The 19,335-nt window shown below is 42.5% G+C and overlaps 2 protein-coding genes across 3 annotated transcripts; one reads left to right on the top strand and one right to left on the bottom strand.

The window, feature by feature from the left end:
- The first annotated feature begins 482 nt into the window (after positions 1 to 482).
- Positions 483 to 4,465, top strand: Egr2 (early growth response 2). Of its 2 annotated transcripts, XM_076834641.1 has the most exons (3): positions 483 to 531; positions 632 to 740; positions 2,113 to 4,465. In XM_076834641.1, exons 2-3 carry the CDS (start codon positions 722 to 724, stop codon positions 3,363 to 3,365), a joined length of 1,272 nt encoding a protein of 423 aa, XP_076690756.1. In that variant the 5' UTR covers positions 483 to 531; positions 632 to 721; the 3' UTR covers positions 3,366 to 4,465. The 2 variants fall into 2 exon arrangements, with proteins under 2 accessions (XP_076690756.1, XP_076690755.1); XM_076834640.1 differs by having other exon boundaries at positions 522 to 740.
- A 2,693-nt stretch (positions 4,466 to 7,158) lies between these two features.
- On the bottom strand, positions 7,159 to 11,411 carry Ado (2-aminoethanethiol dioxygenase). The gene has a single exon (XM_076834858.1). The coding sequence runs from the start codon at positions 11,099 to 11,101 to the stop codon at positions 10,289 to 10,291; it is 813 nt and encodes a 270-aa protein (XP_076690973.1). The 5' UTR covers positions 11,102 to 11,411; the 3' UTR covers positions 7,159 to 10,288.
- Between the last annotated feature and the right edge of the window lie 7,924 nt (positions 11,412 to 19,335).

Here is a 19,335-nt window from a genome sequence, read left to right as displayed (position 1 = left end):
GGACCCAGGCTCCGGCCGGGCCATGCACTTCGGACCCCTGAGGGTTTCCGCGGGCTGCGAACCGGTAGTGGCGAGCCCGGCGGAGCCCGCGCGGCCGAGCCCGTATGCAAATCAGCCATGTGACGGCAAAAGCCGCCTGGCCCAGCCCTGTTCCTCAGTCCATATATGGGCAGCGACGTCACGGGCTTTGAAACCTGCCCATAAATACTTACAGCAACACTTTCCGCCTAACTGAGAGAGCAGCAATTGATTAATAGCTCGGCGAGGGGATACACTGACTGTTATAATAACACTACACCAGCAACTCCTGGCTTCCCAACTGCCGGAACACAGACAGGAGAGAGTCAGTGGCAAATAGCCATTTTTTTCTTCTTTCTTTAAAAGCCAGCAACTTGTTTGCTAGTTTTATTTCTGTTGGATTTTTTTTTTGTTGTTATTGGTGGTGGTTGTTTCTAAGTGTGGAGGGCAAAAGGAGATACCAACTCAGGTTCAGTCCAATTCCTCTCCAAAACGGCTTCTGTGACAGTCCAGGTAGCGAGGGAGTTGGGTCTCCAGGTTGTGCGAGGAGCAAATGATGACCGCCAAGGCCGTAGACAAAATCCCAGTAACTCTCAGTGGTTTTGTGCACCAGCTGTCTGACAACATCTATCCGGTGGAAGACCTCGCCGCCACGTCGGTGACCATCTTCCCCAATGCCGAACTGGGAGGTCCCTTTGACCAGATGAACGGAGTGGTCGGAGGTAAGCCGCGTGTTCTCGCCGCAGGCTAGAACTCGCAGGGCTTGGAGGTAGTGGGTGGGGAGCTGTGGGTGTTTCGGGACTCGGAGGAGAGGATTGGGGATCTGGGTGGAAGGCTCTGACTGCCCTGGCTTTGAAGACTGAAAGTGAATGCAGGAGGAGCCCAAGAGAACGGGATCAGGGCGTTGAGGATGGGAGCACTGGCAAATGTACCAGGTTGCCAGCTAACCCGCGTGCGTGTGCCGTGGCGCACCGGGCCCCTGGCGGATTCAGTGATGAGGATGCGAGAGACGCCTTTCAGAGCTTCGGGGCTTGCGCAGGCCCTTTGTCCCGCCGCATTCGGCCTTTCCCCTCCTGGGGTAGGGACAAAGTGATGATAAAGTTCGGAGCTCCCAGCAAGAATTGCGCATCTGAACGGTCGGGCTGCAAAGTGCAAAAGAAGAGCGTCTGCAGCTCCCTCCCGGGCAGTGGACTCTCAGGTTGGAGCGCGCTCCTCGCGCAGCCTTCAAGGCGCACCCCCACCTGTGCGCCGCCCGCGAAGTGGAGGGGGTTAGTAAGGCTGGCGCTCTGGTCGGGGGAGGCAGGGAGGAGGTAGTAGAGGAGGGCGGGCAACAGCGGCAAGCAGCCCCCGGACTGTGGAGGGAGGCCCGCGGGGGCACCGGCACCGCGGGTTTCCTTGGCGATGCTGTAGGAAGTCGTCTTCCTCGGCCCCCGCGCCTTCCACGGAGCCTGGCCACTGGTCTTGGGCTGGGGCGGGGGACGCAAGGGTGTCCGGCAAGCCTGAGGATACCGGGAGGAGAGGGAAAACGGCTCCTCCGTAGCCTCCCATTTCCTCCAGCAGCCCTCAGCGAAAGCGCAGCGGGAGAAGGAGGGAGAGAAGGCATTGGGGATAAGGAGCAACCAAATATTCTCCCTCCCATTCTCGCGCGGTTCTCAGGCTCCTCTCTCTCGCTGGCACCTTCTTGGCTTTAGCTGGGATTGGTCCGTTCTTGACTGGTGTCTGTCCTAGTAACCCAGCCGTAGGACCCCTAGGCAAAGGAAAAGGAGAGAAGTTCCAGGCAGATGGGAAAATGTTAATGTTGTTGTTTGCTATTATTGGGTGTTTTTATTAGAGACTAGAGCTACAGATGGTTGGGAGGGGGCCGTTGGAAGGAGCTCATCCTGCTTTCCTAGAGGTAGTTCTTGAGTCCCAGATTAGAGCTAGTCTCTTCGTACTGTCTCTAGGTCTCAGTTTCCCCACCTGTTGGGCTTTGCCCCAACTCTACAGTGCTGAGATCCAGGCCCTTAGGAATGGACCCATGAGAGAGAGGGTGAGAAGGGGATTCTTGGCTGCATTCTCATTGTTCCACCTCCATTCTGCTTTTTCCCTTCCCAGATGGCATGATCAACATTGACATGACTGGAGAGAAGAGGTCCTTGGATCTCCCATATCCCAGCAGCTTTGCTCCTGTCTCTACACCCAGAAACCAGACCTTCACTTACATGGGCAAGTTCTCCATTGACCCTCAGTACCCTGGTGCCAGCTGCTATCCAGAAGGCATCATCAATATTGTGAGTGCAGGCATCCTGCAAGGGGTCACCTCCCCAGCTTCAACCACAGCCTCATCCAGCGTCACATCTGCCTCCCCCAACCCACTGGCCACAGGACCCCTGGGTGTATGCACCATGTCCCAGACTCAGCCTGAGCTGGATCACCTCTACTCTCCACCACCGCCTCCTCCTCCTTATTCTGGCTGTGCAGGAGACCTCTACCAAGACCCTTCTGCGTTCCTATCTGCATCCACAACCTCCACCTCCTCCTCTCTGGCCTACCCACCACCTCCTTCCTACCCATCCCCCAAGCCAGCCACGGACCCAGGTCTCTTCCCCATGATTCCAGACTATCCTGGATTTTTTCCATCTCAGTGCCAGAGAGACCTACATGGTACAGCTGGCCCAGACCGCAAGCCCTTTCCCTGTCCTCTGGACTCTCTGCGGGTACCCCCTCCACTCACTCCACTTTCTACCATCCGTAACTTTACTTTGGCCGGCCCCAGTGCAGGGGTCACAGGACCAGGGGCCAGTGGAGGTAATGAGGGACCCCGGCTGCCTGGTAGTGGCTCAGCAGCAGCAGCTGCTGCTGCCTATAACCCACACCACCTGCCACTGCGGCCCATTCTGAGGCCTCGCAAGTACCCCAACAGACCTAGCAAGACACCCGTGCATGAGAGACCCTACCCATGCCCAGCAGAAGGCTGTGACCGACGATTCTCCCGCTCTGATGAGCTGACCCGGCATATCCGTATCCATACTGGACATAAGCCCTTCCAGTGTCGGATTTGTATGCGCAACTTCAGCCGGAGTGACCACCTCACCACACACATCCGCACCCACACGGGTGAGAAGCCCTTCGCCTGTGACTACTGTGGCCGCAAGTTTGCCAGGAGTGATGAAAGGAAGCGCCACACCAAGATCCATCTGAGACAGAAGGAGCGGAAAAGCAGTGCCCCCTCCTCCTCCGTGGCAGCCCCCTCCTCAGCTTCCTGCCCTGGGGGCTCACAGGCTGGGGGCAGCCTCTGCAGCAGCAACAACAGCAGTATTGGTGGAGGGCCACTTGCCCCTTGCTCCTCACGAACCCGGACACCTTAAGATGAGACTCAGGCTGACACAGGAGTTGCTCAAGGCCCAGGAGGCTCTTTGTCCATTTGAACTGCACGATAAACACTACCACTCTTCCCTGCTTCTCCCTCTCCTCCTTGAGCAGAGGGCCTTGGTGGAATCCTGCCCTGCCCCTCTTTTCTCTTAGAAGCAAGTCTTTCCTAAAATTTACCTATTTTAGTCTCTCTTAGGTGAGTTGACTATCACCCCAAGGCAATGGGGAAACTCAGAAGAGGGTTGGGTGAGGGTCCCTAGCCTATAGGGCTGAGGTCTGACCCTGCTGTAAAGGGTTGTTTGACTAGGTTTTGTTCCCCCTTCCCTTTATTTTGATCCATTACAGGTTTTTGACCTTGGATGTCAGAGTTGATATGAGACTTTTTCTACAGTAGGTTGGGAGATGCTGATCCCTTCAAGTGGGGACAGCAAAAAGACAAGCAAAACTGATGTGCACTTTATGGCTTGGGACTGATTTGGGGGACACTGTACAGTGAGTAAAGCATGGCCTTCACGCCACGTTCTGTGGCCCTAGAACAGTGAATCAAAGCTTATTTAGTTGTCTCAACCCTTTAAGCAATATGTATTATAAACTCAGAGAACAGAAGTGCAATGTGATGGGAGGGACATAGCAATATCTGCTCCTTTTTGAGTTGAGAAATGAAAGACTATATTTTCAGTGTATATCCACTCAGATTTTGTGTATTTTTGATGTGCACTGTTCTCCAAGTTCTGAACCTTCGGGAAAAAAATGTAAAAAGCATTTATGATCTCTTGAAATGAGTCAGAGGTTAATTTATTTAAAGGGGGATGTACATATATTCTCTGAAACTAGGATGCATGCAATTGTGTTGGAAGTGTCCTTGGTGCCTTGTGTGATGTAGACAATGTTACAGGGTCTGCATGTAAATGGGTTGCCTTACTATGGAAAATAAAATCACTCCCTGGGTTAAGTATGGCTGTATATTTCTGCCTATTAATATTTGGAATTTTTTTTAGAAAGTATATTTTTGTATGCTCTGTTTTGTGACTTAAAAGTGTTATGTTTGTAGTCAGATTTCAGATAAGAATGTACATAATGTTACTGGAGCCCATTCGTTTGGTTATTAGCTCTTAATAGTTGTGGAAAAATAAATCACCTATTCTAACACCAAACCACTAACTGAAGTTCAGATAATGGATGGTTTATGACTATAGTGTAAATAAATACTTTTCAACAATATTTTTGCTGCAGGAATCATTTATGAAATATTTACTGGGTGGGAATTAAACATTCAGTATCTGTGAAACTACTAAAACACAGCACAAAGCACCTGCGGGTTAATGTGTTTAGATTAAGACGAGACCTGCAAGTTTTCTTTGCTTGCCTATGATGGACACCAGTCCACTCACTCCAAAGCAATCTCCATTCATAATCAAACACTAGTGTTGTGGGGATTTCCCCCATGCATTAGTGTAAAAGTGGGGAGGCGTTGTTTTGACTCATTGTTCCGTCCTCTTTAACAGCCTATAGCTTCTTTCTGCTCCTGAGTGGGCTCCGGAAAATAAATACTTACAAACAAGTGCCCACTCGGAGACTACACATTTGCAATTGCTTTCAGAACTCTGACCAGGCCCTGGAACTCAGACTCGATGTGGCTTTGTGGAAAGTGTGGTGGCGTCGTCAAGCTGGAAATGACTTTCAGGTTCCAGGATTAGTCTCATGACCACAGAAAACTTTTTGAAAGCACTATCGCCTCTTCAGATCAAAAATGCTGTCAGACACTGCTGATGACAGCACTAATGGGTTGCCAAAGGAATTACCCCAGGACTCATTTCTCTCCCGTCTTCATTTCCCAGTTGTTTGCCTTTATTTGGAAGGATCATTCATCTGCCATAGGTTTAGCAGGTTTAAAAGTGACCATCAAAATATCTGGCTTGTTAAATGAGACAGGTAACATTAGCCTTAAAAATTTTCAAAGAATGTCAATCTAAATTAACAAATATAGTTTTCTATGATACTGGATGATTTTTCACAAAATAATATATTACAGGGTTCATTTTACTGGAGGCCTTTTGTAGTGGTTTTAAAACATTCTCTAAAAAATTGTTATTCTATCCACCTTTCATACAAAGCAAACAGATTGAGAAGTCATCATCTTTACTCTAAAATGTGGGTCTCAGTATCATTTAAGTTCACCCATTTAAGTTCAAATGTAATATGTTGGGAGGATCCACTGTTCTGCTGCATTTGACAATCCCTTCATCTGCTTGTCCTTTGCTACCATTGGATTCTCTGAGACTTGGTTGAAAATTGATGGCCTATATTTCAGAGTAGCAGACGGCCACAGTCACTCCTGGAAACCACCTTTTGCCCTCAACAGCACTTGAATGTGAAATTCAATTTATGAAGGTAATTAACCCTTTCCTTCTGTATCTTCTTTTTCTACCCCTATTTCAAGGAAGTAAAATCTCTTCCTAGTACTACTAAATAGGGATTTCAAAATATGAGTGTCAGATTTTTTTCTAGTGACTGGTGATTTCCCATTCAATGTATATTTCCCAGCTAACTTACCATCCTTGTTTATCCAATTTTGATAATATAAAAACTGCCACATTTTGATAATCATTTTTAAAAAATATTTCCTATTAAGATTTCATTATATTAAAACATGGTACAACCAAGTTTTGTACAATAGCTAATCATTTTACCAAATTTTAATTGCAAACCATCTTCTATCAAGATAACTATTGTTTACAAAGCAATAGACTGAAGACATTTTGATGGTAGCTAAATTGGTCACATAATCACTTTCACCTTGACTTGGGCTTTGTGAGGTAGTAGTAACACACATACCATAAGAACACCACAACTCAGTGCTTACTCAGGTCAATCTTCTGGCTTTTATTCCTAGATTTCAACATGTTCGGCTAAAGGTTTGTTTGGCCCACTGCTTAAAACATTCAGGGCACTTTTTGAAGTCATCTCATTTATTAACTTTGTTCAAGAAATTAGGCATGAAAAGATAAGTCAGCTCCTTCTAATCTTTCATATAAGTTTTCTGGAATATTATTGATGTTTCAGCTGTTTCTATTGGTTTTTATTAAAAAAACAATATCTTCTGGAGAGAAACTCCTTAAGATTTGTAATGCTTTTGAGATGTTTCACTTCATGTCATGAATAGATCCATTTAACCTAAATAAGGTTCTCAAGTGTTCATGAGCCAGGTTATTTAATTTCAACAGCCTAACAGTTACTAAGATTAAGGCAAATGGTTTCATATATTATTTTAAAAACTGCTATAGTAATATTTAATGGTTAAATAAGTTATCATTTTTTTCTGGAGGGGGGGAAATGGTCACCATCAACACAAGTACCTAAAATGTTGCCAGTCTAAACTGCAGCTATACAAATTCCACAGGGGGGAAAATCGAGAGAAGAAAATACTAAAGTCCTAAGATTCTTTCCTTTTAGGATGAAAGTAATTGGTTTTTGTTGTTGTTTTTTTTTTTTTTTTTTGTTGTTTGGTACTGGCTTATTTTCTTTGGGTAAAATACAAAAGAAGCTCTTTTCTGTTATAGCAAAATATACTATTTTGCTATAACAGCCATTGTTTCGGATGTATTTTCAGCCATACTGTTTCAAAGATTATTCTCAAGGAAATTAACTAATTTTTTAAGTTTCTTTTGAAATCTGTAGGCCACCAGTTTTTAGTACAACATAATCTTATAGACAGTGAATCTTTAATTGTAATCAAAACATTGATCTAATGTTTTCCTTGTCTATTTTGCAATAATCAAGATTTGCCTCTAAAAATTTAAAACATGCCTTTATTTTCTATAAATACACTGATTTTAATCCGGAAATAAAAATATGCTTGGACTTGAAGATTCCACATCATTAGCAAATGATTTCCAGTGCTCAATGTCAATATGTAACCTTACGTTTTGAATTTACACCTACAGTTATAGGAGTAGCACTGCTCTCAGGCAACAGCAATGGGTAGAGGTCTGAATTACAGATATATTGCTTCTTCCTTGGATAGAGCTAGAGCACAGGATTCAGAATCATAGAGGAGTGATGATAGTGTTCTCCTGAGATGCCAAGACTAAGGCAACTACAAAGAGACAAAGCAAATAAAAAGTGTGCATTCTGAGAGCAGTTAAGGGATACTGTTGATAAGCTCAGAAAACTCCTATTGATAAAACATACTATCATTTTCATTAATAAGCAGCAGCAAGTGTAAATTCAACCCATCAAATTATAGTAAAAAAAATTCTCAAAATCCTAGGTAGATACGTAATATTCTGCATTCATATAACCAGTCACTGCCATAATTAGGGAATTTTAAATTTTCAGAAGTATTTAGAACACTCTCATCCATAAGTAGTAATTATTGCATTTATTATTCAACAGAAAAAAAGTTAATATTTATTTGCTCACTAGTTTTTCCTAGGGGGAAGATCATTTTTATACCACAGTTGCTACTAAAACAATTTATGTTGCAGAGTTATATGGAAATACAGTAGCAGCACACCAAGTCAGTCTTGACTAACAGTTTATGCATAGAGGTACAAGAATTTTTCTGCACATTTACTTTGTAATGAGCATATTCTGTAGTGGCTCATTAAAATGTTACATTTTTTCACCATTAATTTACTCAGAATTTATTAGTGAACCAGAAGTTTCTCTATTCTCAATGAACTAGACCAGAAAGAGATCATATTGCCATTTTGGCCTGGAATGATTTATTCCTTTGAAAAGCACCTTAAACTTTTTTCGTACAAATTGCTTATAATTGAGAATGTTAACACTTTTTTTTGGTAATTAAGTCTTTCATAATTCTTTATTACTGTTCTATTTCCAGGATGTGTTTCTATAGGTTAATGTACTCCAAATTGCATTGTAACACATACATTACTATCAACAATCCTTGTATATTAATCAACTTTTTGCTACAATGTAATTCACAAGAGTATGTGACTGATAATCACACAATTAGGAATACATTTTATTTAGTGAAGTTTTCTAAGAAAATCATCATACCTAGAATTTATTTCAAATTGAAAGCCCTGAAGAGGGGCTTCAGATTGCCCTCAAGGCATTTTAACCCACATTACCAGGAGATCTACAATAAGGTAATTTTAGCAGCCCTGGAGGAAATGCTTGGTATTACACCTGTATCAGGTTTTACAACAGGTTTTTAGTCGCTTGTGGTGTTGCATCTTTTCTGTTTAAAGAAAAAAAAAATCACTCATTAAGAATTTGCTTTTTTTCATACTATTTTAAAAATTGGGAATAAATACTTCTTTACTCTGGGTCTCTGTAATCTAGTATGCATCAAGAGGGAAAGGCACATATTGTTCCCCAATAGGGGCAACGCACATTTTTCACCAATAGCAGTAAATCCCTTTATTACAGATAGTAGAACTCTACTGCCACATGGCCAAGTCAATCAAGAGGACTTAGACGACAGCTGGGCAAATTTTAATGTGTTTATTTCTATAGTTTGTTTTTTATGAAAAGTTATGTGAAAAAAAGGAATCCTATAAATAGTAAAAAGAGGCAAATAGTGCTCTATGGCCTTAAGTAAATGGTGTTAATACATTTGTACATAAGGTAAAGTTGCTCTGCCTACAAAAAAGACAAAAATAAAACTAGAGATAGCACAACTGTTCCTATCAAGAGTTGGGACCAGAAAATATTTCAACCCAAGTTTTGGTGCTCTAAATGGCTAGTAATATAGTTATTTATTATTTCTCCAGGCTAGATCATCTATGCCTTCCACCTCTTGTTTCTGCTTCTTCCTACAGAAATCGACATCAGATGAAACAAATTCACAGCACTCTATTTTGAGGATGAGGGCTGAGACAACACTGCCAGCAAGGCAGCTAGAACCAAAGCCCTGTGAAACAGTAGAGTTCCTGGGAGAATGTGAAACAATATTTATCTACTTGTACAAGAAGATACTGGAAATAAACAGGGATATGGATTTCAACATTGACTAGAGGTGTTTTACATTCAGTTTTTTGGAAGCATAAATGATTCAGGTTCTCTGAATCTTCTGGTTGGAAAACACAGGATTATACTATCAACTCAGTGAAAACGTCACTTGAGGATAACATGGTCCTTGCATTTAAGGTGAATCTGCAACAAGAAATCTGCTCTCACAGAGATCTGGAGATTCTTGGGGGGTGGGGAGGAGATGAGCCCTAAGTGACCAGCTCTCTGAGATATGCAGGTGAATTTCTTAGTAGATGCTGCCCCAGTAAACCTGATGTGGCTACTGGGCAAGCGGAAGAATAAATCTTGTCCTTGACATGCATAGTTGTTTTGACAGTGATACCCAAATTATGAAAAGACGATTTGGTTTTTACAGGGAATTAATTAGGCAAGACAACTCACTTTCAAAGTAGCTCAACTCTTAGAACTTGGTTTGTACCAATGACTTGAACTACAAACAATTCAAACCACTGGGTCATGCTCAGTCAATAAGTTAAAACTATAAGGATCAAAAGGTCATAAGGGCAGCAGTGAAAACCAAATCCTATTTATCAAAGGAGTGGGATTAAGAAAATCATTGAGTGTATTCTGTACAGAATGGTTTACCGAGGAAGCATATTTTCATTATGGCTCTAGGATGGAAGCGCTTCAGAGTCCCCAGCCCACTCCCACAGATCAAAGCCCCAGTGGCAATGACAGTACCAGAAAACCTAGCCTCCCGCCCACCCCGCCCCCATAACCGTGCCGGGTGGCTGTGGTCCAGTCGCCCCTGCTTCCCAAGCTGCAGAGGAACCGGCTGTTGCTCACTCCAGTACATCCAACACCCGGCATAGTGGGCAGAGAGAGAGAGAGAGAGCCCTTGTGGTGGGTCACAGCCAGCCAGGCTGATAAGGGTACGGCACCCAACGCTGCCCAACGCTCCGCGGCGCCGTTTGCTTCAAGGGAAGACCTTGGGACCTGGATAGGGCTCTCCCTCGCACCAGAAGTCATCAGCCTGCGGGGTTTCCAGGAGCCACACCTCTCGGGGCAGGTCACTGGCCGAGCCAGAGGCCTCCTTGGGCCTGACAGGTTCCAGCACCCGGTAATAGTGGCAGTCACGGCCATCGTCCGGGTCGTAGGGTGGGGCCAGGATGTCCAGAAAGGCAGCGGGTCCGTCCACCGCGTCGATCTGGTGCAGGTTGTCCCGGTGAGGGGTGAGGACGCAGGGGCCGCTGGCTTCGGTGTACTCAGCCCGAGAGCGCAATACTCCGGGCCGCACAGCCTCCCGCTCTCGGGCCTGCAGCGGCGGCTCGAACTGCTGCTCTGGCGGCAGGGCCCGTGGTCGCTGCCCGCTGCCCGCCTCCAATTTGTCCATGCAGCTGATGCGCACGGTGCCGTAGAGAACCTTGAGCATACCGTGCATGCCAGGGTGGTCGTGGAGCGGGATGGACGTGCCGCTCTTGAGCAGGAACACGCCAAGGCTGAAGCCGTCTGTCTCATATATATGCATGTAGGTGACCGGCGGTAGGTTGGGCGACAGCGGTTGCAGCGTGGCCTTACGCGGGGCGATGTTGAGGTCCTCGGCACGGACCTGGGTCAGCAGGCTCTTCAGCTTGCTCAGGTTTTCAGGGAAGCCAGGAGGCATCGGCGCCTCCGGGCCAGACGCCGAGCCAAGGTCGGAAGCGCTGCGGCCACCCCCGCTGCCCCGGAAGGTGAGGCACGCCTGGCGGGCGATCCGTTGGATCAGGGAAGCCATGTTGTCTCGGGGCATGCTCGGCTGTTCTTCCGTGTGCCGGGGCCGGCTCCCTCCTTTCCTCCGACCTTTGCGGTCCGCGGCGGCCGCCACGGTGGCTAGCAGCCCTAGGCGAGGCGGGAGGCCCCGCAACGATCGGCCCGTCCGGCGCGCGGCGCGCCGGCCGCCGCCAACCTCAGCAGTCACGCGCCCGCAACGGCCCAGCGCGCTCGCCTCACACGCCCTCCCAGCGCGCACGCGCAGGGCAGACAGCCAGCACTCACGCTCGGGAGCAGGTACCGGCCGCGCGACGGGGCCAGGCTTTGCTTTACGCCGGGCGCTCCATTCACGCGGCCCGCACCTACAAAGGCGGCCTGGGTGCTCCGGGAGTCCTGCAGAGCATGCCGGGATTTGTAGTCCGCTGTTCCGTCTACGCTCTGCATTTGTTTTGTCGACTGGAAAAGGGCAGGACTATTACACCTGGTGGGAATAAAGCGACTTTTTCATGGTTTTAAGGTGTTTTCCTGTTTGAAAAAAGTTGATTGGGATGCAAAAGAAGTAGACCCTTAACTACAACTCCCGGCATCCGCAGCAGGCTGGGTGACTCACTTCCGGCAGCTGGCCAGGGCAGTAGTGGAGGCTCTTGGCCACTGGAAGGAACACGGCAAGAGGGTCGTTAACCTTCTGGCGTCGCTCGGGCCTGGTCAGCTATCCAAAGTCGCCTTGCTTTGCTCTGGCCCCCGAAAAGGAGGCTGTTGAGTCAACCTTAGCTCCTCAGAATCGCCTAGGCGGCACTGTGCATCCATCACGGGCATTGCGGGTCAGCGCATTCGTAAATTTTCTAATTTTCTTAGGAGGTCAGAGGGTCGAGTCTGTCCCTGGTGACCAACACAGTTACTCAGCACAGCCGGGCCCAGCTGTTGTTTGCATCAGAGCCTGATGACGCTGCTCTTCTGGTTACAGAGCACGATAGTTTCTTGCTGAGAAAATTTGAGAGGTCATTTGTCCGCAGCCATGAATTCTGTATACCACTGGTTATCACACCTTGGTTTGCCTGAGACGCACCTGTTTAGGGAAAGAGGCTTTTTATAAATGCAGATACCCTGCTGTCACCGAGAGATGGATTCACTAGGTGATTTTGAGGCATCCTAGGAGAAACAGTGGTATGAAACAGTCTGGCAGGCGCTTGCGAAGTTAATTTCATGGAGGTATTCCCTGTGACCCTTTGACAGAAGTAAATGATGACTGGAAAAATAAAGCACTGGGTACCATAACTTTAAACTTAATCCTGAAAGAGTTTATTGCCCTCTTGGGCTTCCAAAGCTAAACATCGTTTTTTTGTACATTTAGCAATTGGAGTGGCTCAGTAAATTCTTTCCAGTTAAAATAGGCATTCTTTTTTAGTGGGTTACATAACCTGCCTAATGAATACTCACAATATTCCAGGCACCGTGTTAAGTGCATTATGTAATGAATGTTATATTATTTAATCACCACAGAAACTCTTAAAAGTAGGCACTATTATTATTCCCAGCTTGAAGATGAGTAAGTTGCACAAGCATAGTGTTCAGTAAGTAGTTGCCAAAGCACAAGTAGCAGAACAAAAATAAAGATAGTTTTATGAAAAACAAACAAACAAACAAATAAACAAACAAAAAAAACCCAGCTTGAGTTGGTGTAAAAAGCACCAATTGGGAGTCAGGATATTGTTCCCCTCCTACCCCCTAGCTTAACTGTGGCACTTAAAAGCTGTGTGTTTTCAGGCTCCCAGGTCTTCAATTCATTCATTTGTGGAAAGTTGGTTTTTAGGGTAACAGTCGTTCTGAACCTTAGTCATTCATCAGAGCTCCTACGAGCTCAAAAGAAAAAATAATGAAAACAGAAAAAAAGAAGAATTTGGAGGTCATACCCCAGAGATTCTAATTCAGAAGAACTGGAAGGAAGGCCAGAATTTTTAAAATGCTTCCCTATGTGATTCTTGCTTATCAACTCAGTTTGGGAACTACTGCTGGATCCATAGATAGTAAAGCAACTCTTACTATTAGGTAATTCTGATGAAGAGTGTAATTATTTACTTTATAAAAGTAAATAATTTTTAAGATTGATTATTTTCCAGGGATTATCATGCCATTATTGTATTATTTAAAGAATATTATCAAAATTTCACATGTAGGAAAGTTCCATGAAATCTTTAAAGTGAGAAATATTTAAAAGAAGTATTAACTTTGATTTCTATTTCTATTTCTTGATTTTATTTGTACTAAGGTATAATTAATGGGAGGTATAGACTCCATACTACAGACTTCAGAAACATGCAGATCTATTTGATTTTCAAATCTCTTGCTTTGTAGTAACTGTCTTTATTACTTAAATGAAATTCAGTGTTTTTATCTACAAATTGGGATAATATATATCTGTGCATCATTGATGGCACCATCTAGAACATAGTAGCTGCTACATTACAATAGCTATTATTATAGTTTTAAAATGGCTAAAAGTGGTACGTAGAGACCACTGGATTTCCTTTTGGTCCTTGTTCTCCATCTTTTGGCCTAAGAGTTTAAAATTTCTGAGGACTACCTGTATAAGAAACACCTGACTGTATTGTCCAAAGTGCAGATTCCCAAATCATGTTGAAATTTTCCACATCTGAATCTTTTGTACATTGGAGTTTTTAAGAAACACTGAATGACCACAGAGCATGTGGTACTTTCTTAGACCACAGAGAGACCACCTCCATAATTCCTTTGATGCTGCCTTTCAGAGCTGCACTAATGAATGATATTGACCCTAAGGGCTTTTGTCTCTAAGAAGCACTTTGCTTGGCTTTCTGCCCCACTGCCAGCAGCATAAGATGAATAGGTTTCTATTATAATTAATGTTCTTTCTTTATGCTCTTTATTCAGTGTTTCTTAGTGTTTCTGTGAGCAGAATGAAAACCAAAAGAAGTTAAGAAAAGGGGACAGACAATAAAAGAGAAGTAATTTTGAAAGAGTGCTAGAGAAATACATGGTAAAAAAAAAAGGTTTGGGGTAGATGGGATCTATCATCTAATAAATGATGAGTATCCACTAGGTGCCAGGCATTGCTCTAGGCTTTGGGGATTCAGCAAGGAACAATGAAGACAAAGTTTGAATTCCCAAGGAATTTACCTGCAAATTGTATGCTCGTATTTGGATGTGGGGGGAGATGTACTGTGGCTTTAATGTGTCCCCCAAAAGTTCATGTATTGGAAATATAATCCCAAAGACATAAATTCATGGTATTTGGGGGTGGGGACTTTGGAAGTAGTTAGGATTAGATTAGGTCATGATTAGGTAGGGTCCCCATGGTCTTATTAGTGGCTTTATGAGAAGAGGAATATAGAGCTGAGTTTACATGTTTCCCCTTTCCCACCATGTGATTCCTTCAGCCATGTTATGATGCAGCAAGAAGGTTCTTGCCAGATTTAGCATGATACTTTTGGACTTCCCGGTCTTCAGAACTGTAAGGAATAAAGTTATGTTCTTCATAAATTACCCAGTCTTGGGTATTGTGTTACAGTAGCATAAAATGTTGCTCACTGGTTAAATGCCCCTGGGTTTAATCCCTGGTACTAAAAAAAATAAATGAAATAAAATGAACTAAAACAAGTTGTTACACAGTACAAATAAACGAGCAACATAATTTCAGACAGCTATAACTTAAAGACAATAAAGCAGAGTAATAAGATGATGTGCTACCTGTATGTGGTATGTTATTTTAAATTTAATTATCGGGAGTTACCAGAAGGTAACATTTAAGCAGCTCCTGAATATCAAGGAGTTAGTCATGGAAAAATTTGAGGTCAGATCATACCAGGATCAAAACAAGAAACAACCCCAAGATTGTTAAATAATATATTAGATAATATGGTTGTGACCAGTTAGGAAGAAACTTGGTTCCTACCAGTAGAAGGGAAAAATGAAATTCCCTGAAATTAAACTAGATAATGATGTTCAGGGTTCCTGGAGGGAAATGAAGTTGGAGATACAGGCAATGGCCAGATAATGTATGCCTTACAGGCCATGGGAGGGAGTTACAGGGATTAGTTGGCTCTGGTCGGAGATTGGATTTTTATTTTAAGTACAGTGAGAAACCTTTGAAGAGCTTTTTGAAGGGGAGTGACTTGATCTGTTTTACATTTTTAAGAGATTGGTGGTGGGACAAGTCTAACAGTAGAGGAACCTAATTGGGAGCAGTAATCCAGAGGAAAGTCAAAAGAACTAATATATAGATTTGGAATCTGTTTGGTAGGTACAACTGATAGGGATTGCTAATGAACTTTTGCTTCAGCTGTCTAATTCAAAATATATTCTCTCCACACTTTGTGTTTAACAAGTCGACAGCTCTGTAGTGATAGGTAAGACTGACAAAAGTTTAAATCCTACCTCCTGCCCACATCTATTAAATTTAGGAATGGGGGAAGCACACAGAAGCATGAATAAAGGTGAGATTCTTTTGTTCTTCTTTACAGTTGCTTAATCAGGAAAGGAGATTTGGAAGACCCCAGCCTATATCTGTTTAACTCCACCTGCTCATTTATAGTATCACTTCATTCTTTAGGAGCTAGGCTTATTCTTTTGTCTTTCATCCTTTTCCTCCTACTCCTGTACTTTGTGAGAACTAATTTTCCTTAATTCACAAGATAAATTACCTCCTCAATCTTACACACATCTTTCTTTAGACTCCATTTTGATAATCTCTTTTGGACACACTGGGATCCAGTTGAATAAGTACAAAGGTGTTGACATTCTTAGATGCTTAGGGTTCCTAGCCTGCAGTTTTGTTTTGTCCTTATTCATGAAGTGGGTTTGAAAGGTTTTTTTTTTTTTTCCTAGTAATCCTTACTCTTATATTTGCCTTTTCCATGATTATAGAACATGGCAAATACATTGATAAAAACTTATTTGTCTTTAGATTAATTTACATATACTTAGTTGTATTTGAAATATTTTGGGCTCATATCATGACTTTTCTTTCAGATTTTAAAAAATGTTAGCATGTATTTCTCAGCTTATATCATGGATGAATATCAAATTGGAAGAAAAATAAATAACTGCAAAGTCAGAAAAACTGGTGGCCTGATTTTACGAGTAGCTGTGTTAATTGAGCAAATCACTGACTTCACTAGATGCTAGTTTCTTTATGGTTGTGTAGATGATCTGTAAGATTTCTTCCAGCATCTCATTAACCCAACACGGAGGACAGAAACAGTTATAAGGATGATTCAGACAAAGCTAAACATGTCTATTTTCTTTCATCTTAATCTTCTTACCCAGTCCATCTCCAGTAAGATCCTATTATAAGGTATCTCTGCAACTCTAGTTTAGCCCTGTGTAGTTGTCAGAATTCACATCACTGTGGTGTATGGGCTATTTAGTTTAAATATGCTAAACTTGGAAATTTCTAGTGTTAGGGTCAGACTTTAAGTGTAGACATTGTAGCTAAATGCCTAATACATTGTAGAGGTTGTATTGTGTGACATACACCATAGTCATCATTTTCTAACAGTAATTCTGTAGACCAGTGCTTTAGGGTTGGGATGGAGTTAGACTTAAGCTGATTCTTGTTTTTGTTTTGTTTTTCTCAAATCCTCTTCCTTGCCAGGGTCATATTTATTTCAGGCAATGAAAGACAAGGGAGAAAGGAAATAAAAGTTAGGAGAATTTGCAGAGGGAGCTTGAGCGGGAAGAGAGAGAGAGAGAGAGAGAGAGAGAGAGAGACAGAGAGACAGAGAGAGACATACATATATGTGTGTGTGTGTGTGTGTGTGTGTGTGTGTGTGTGGTGTTCTTGAGTTTTCATGAGGAGAAGCTTTTGTTATGCCCAGTCTGAAGCATTGCCAAAAGCCAGGTTATGATTTTTAGAGTAGATTTAAGACTATAACACCCCCTCCACCAATTTGATATTGGAGAGGTTTTCCTTTTGTCCTTTAAGTAATGTGATTATTATGATACCCAAAATAGTCATGAACTGTAAATTAAATTCTAACACACTTTACCTCTCTTAATTAACTCCCCCCACCCTAATTTCATGCTTGTTTTTCTTTCTCTTTTTTTCCCTCCCAAGAAGACATCAGCTATCTCCACCTCCTCCGCTTTCCCATCTGTCCTTTTCCTCCTGGCTGAAAGAGAGATTTTTACTTTATATTTACTTTAATTAATCGATTTTAAACACAAGTGGTGAAACAGTTGATGTTCAGCTTCAAGAGGCAGTGAAAGGGAAAATCTTTCATAAGTTGCCAGAAAAGAACTGTGTGTTCGTTGTTGGTGCCTGCCTGAAAAATGACTGCAAAAGGGGCAGGCTAGGATTCCAGAGTTCTGTGGTCTTGCAGGGAACTAACACCATATTCCTGGTTTGAGGGAAGTGAACGCAGATTGGAAAAAACTCCTGAGAATGAAATTATACTTTCTTGGGAGATGCCTTTCCCAAACAATATTTAGTAAATACTGCTTTATGGATAAGGAAAAAAAAAAAACCTTTAAAAAATCTGCTGCCTTGAAAATTCACCTTAAAATACATCTTTTATTAACTTGAAATAGATATACCATTACACATGAAATGCCACTAATCAAAGCCTTTTTTTAAAAAAACAAACAAAATCAATCATTAACCTTGTCCACATAGATGCTTTGTTATATCATTTTAGAGAATGTGTGAGAAGTAACGGTACAATTTGAAAGGGGAATAGCAGGAATGAACAGGGAAGAATAACGACCTGAGAGGACACCAGTGCTACTCCTGGTCCTAGCAACCAGCTATGTGACTCTAAGCAAGTCATTTCACTTCTTAGAAACTCAGTTCCCTTATTTATAAAGTGAATAGTTTAATCTGAATGATTTACCACTTTCTTTCCAGCTTCTTAAAAAAAGTATGAATTTTAAAAATTGTAATTATGTGAAATTAAGTAATATAATTTCATGTGGTGAACTACTGCAGGGCATCATAAATAGACTTTAAAATGTATTTATTTTAAAACAACACATGAAAAGAACACTCAGTAACATGCATACAATGATATTTGATTTCTCTTTTGTGTCTGTGTTTTTCCTTTTTACTTAAAGTAGATTATATTGACTTTTCCTGAATGTAGATCATTGAGTAAAATGAGCAGGAGTTCTTGTTTAAAATGTTTGCCATTATTCTTAGTTTTCATAGTGTAATTTTTAAAGGAAAAACTTTTCTTTCTTAGCATAAATTATCATGTGGTAAGAGTGCCATGTATTGCTATTGAGAAAAGCAAAACATGTCTTGAGTTAAGTACACATTTTAACAGGACATGCTGAGGTAATTGACAACCAACATCACTGTGCCTAGAAATTCCTCTAAGGCAGTAGAGCTTTCATTTAATTAGATAATTAGCCCTGGTCAGCCTATAATGAATGCACAGGCAATTAGCAATGAATTTGGACTGCTAACGCCTATTTTTCCTCTTTTGTGTTCCTTTGCTGTCATTAACAACTCTAACTACTGAACAATTTATATCTTCACACTAACAATCAACTTTATTGTCATCAAACTCTTTGCTAGCGATAAAGCAATGAGACCTGATGTTGGTTGCAAAACATTAAGTGATTATGTTAAGTAATGCCATTTATTTGCCTAGCCATCCTGCTGCTATATTATGTCAAACAAATAGGGCTTTTAGAAGCAGTGCACACTCCATGATTTTGATGATTGCTTTATTTGTCAAACCTAAGCAACTATCAAGGGATGTAACTCAATTTGTAGTTCTTTCTCAGTAGCTTTCATCAGACTTGAATAAAAGAAAACAGTTCTACAAGTTTACCAAAATCAAGACCCTCAGAAAAAGAGTCTTTCTTTGTGGCTTGAAGATTCTTATGTTTGGAAAGCTTTAGAGTTTCAATAAGTGAAAATCATAATGTTTCCTGTGTGGGTACAGTTTTCAGTCTTGTGGGTGACAGGAGAATCCATAATTGCTCTTCCTCACATAATTCCACTACAAGTCTTTCCCATCCATCTAGTGTTTCCTAGGAGAATGGCAGAAGAGAAAGGGAAGAAGAGAGGGAGTGATAAAGGTAAAAGAGAGAGCTTTCAGAAGTGGAAATAGAGAGGAGTTGTCAAAGAAGTATGGGTTACATTCCTAAGACTTCATAAGTACTGATGTCATGAAGGTATTTATATTGCCTTGGTTCTATGTGTGTGTGAACTGAAACACTTCATTGAATTGCAATCAGAAATGGATTTTGAAAAATGGACATTTTTAAGTTTCTACAGGCATTTTATATGCT

Source organism: Callospermophilus lateralis, chromosome 15 (assembly GCF_048772815.1).
Source record: "Callospermophilus lateralis isolate mCalLat2 chromosome 15, mCalLat2.hap1, whole genome shotgun sequence".
NCBI classification, from domain to species: Eukaryota; Metazoa; Chordata; class Mammalia; order Rodentia; family Sciuridae; genus Callospermophilus; species Callospermophilus lateralis.
The sequence above is the reverse complement of the archived record's forward strand: the minus strand, read 5'-3'. Positions and strand labels throughout refer to the sequence as shown.

Excerpts from the sequence above, each read along its gene's own strand:
- Egr2 (XM_076834640.1), top strand. The coding sequence starts at position 572 with ATGATGACCGCCAAGGCCGTAGACAAAATCCCAGTAACTCTCAGTGGT. Across the intron at positions 741-2,112 it reads GATGAACGGAGTGGTCGGAG|ATGGCATGATCAACATTGAC; the intron begins GTAAGCCGCGTG and ends TTCCCTTCCCAG.
- Ado (XM_076834858.1), bottom strand. The coding sequence starts at position 11,101 with ATGCCCCGAGACAACATGGCTTCCCTGATCCAACGGATCGCCCGCCAG.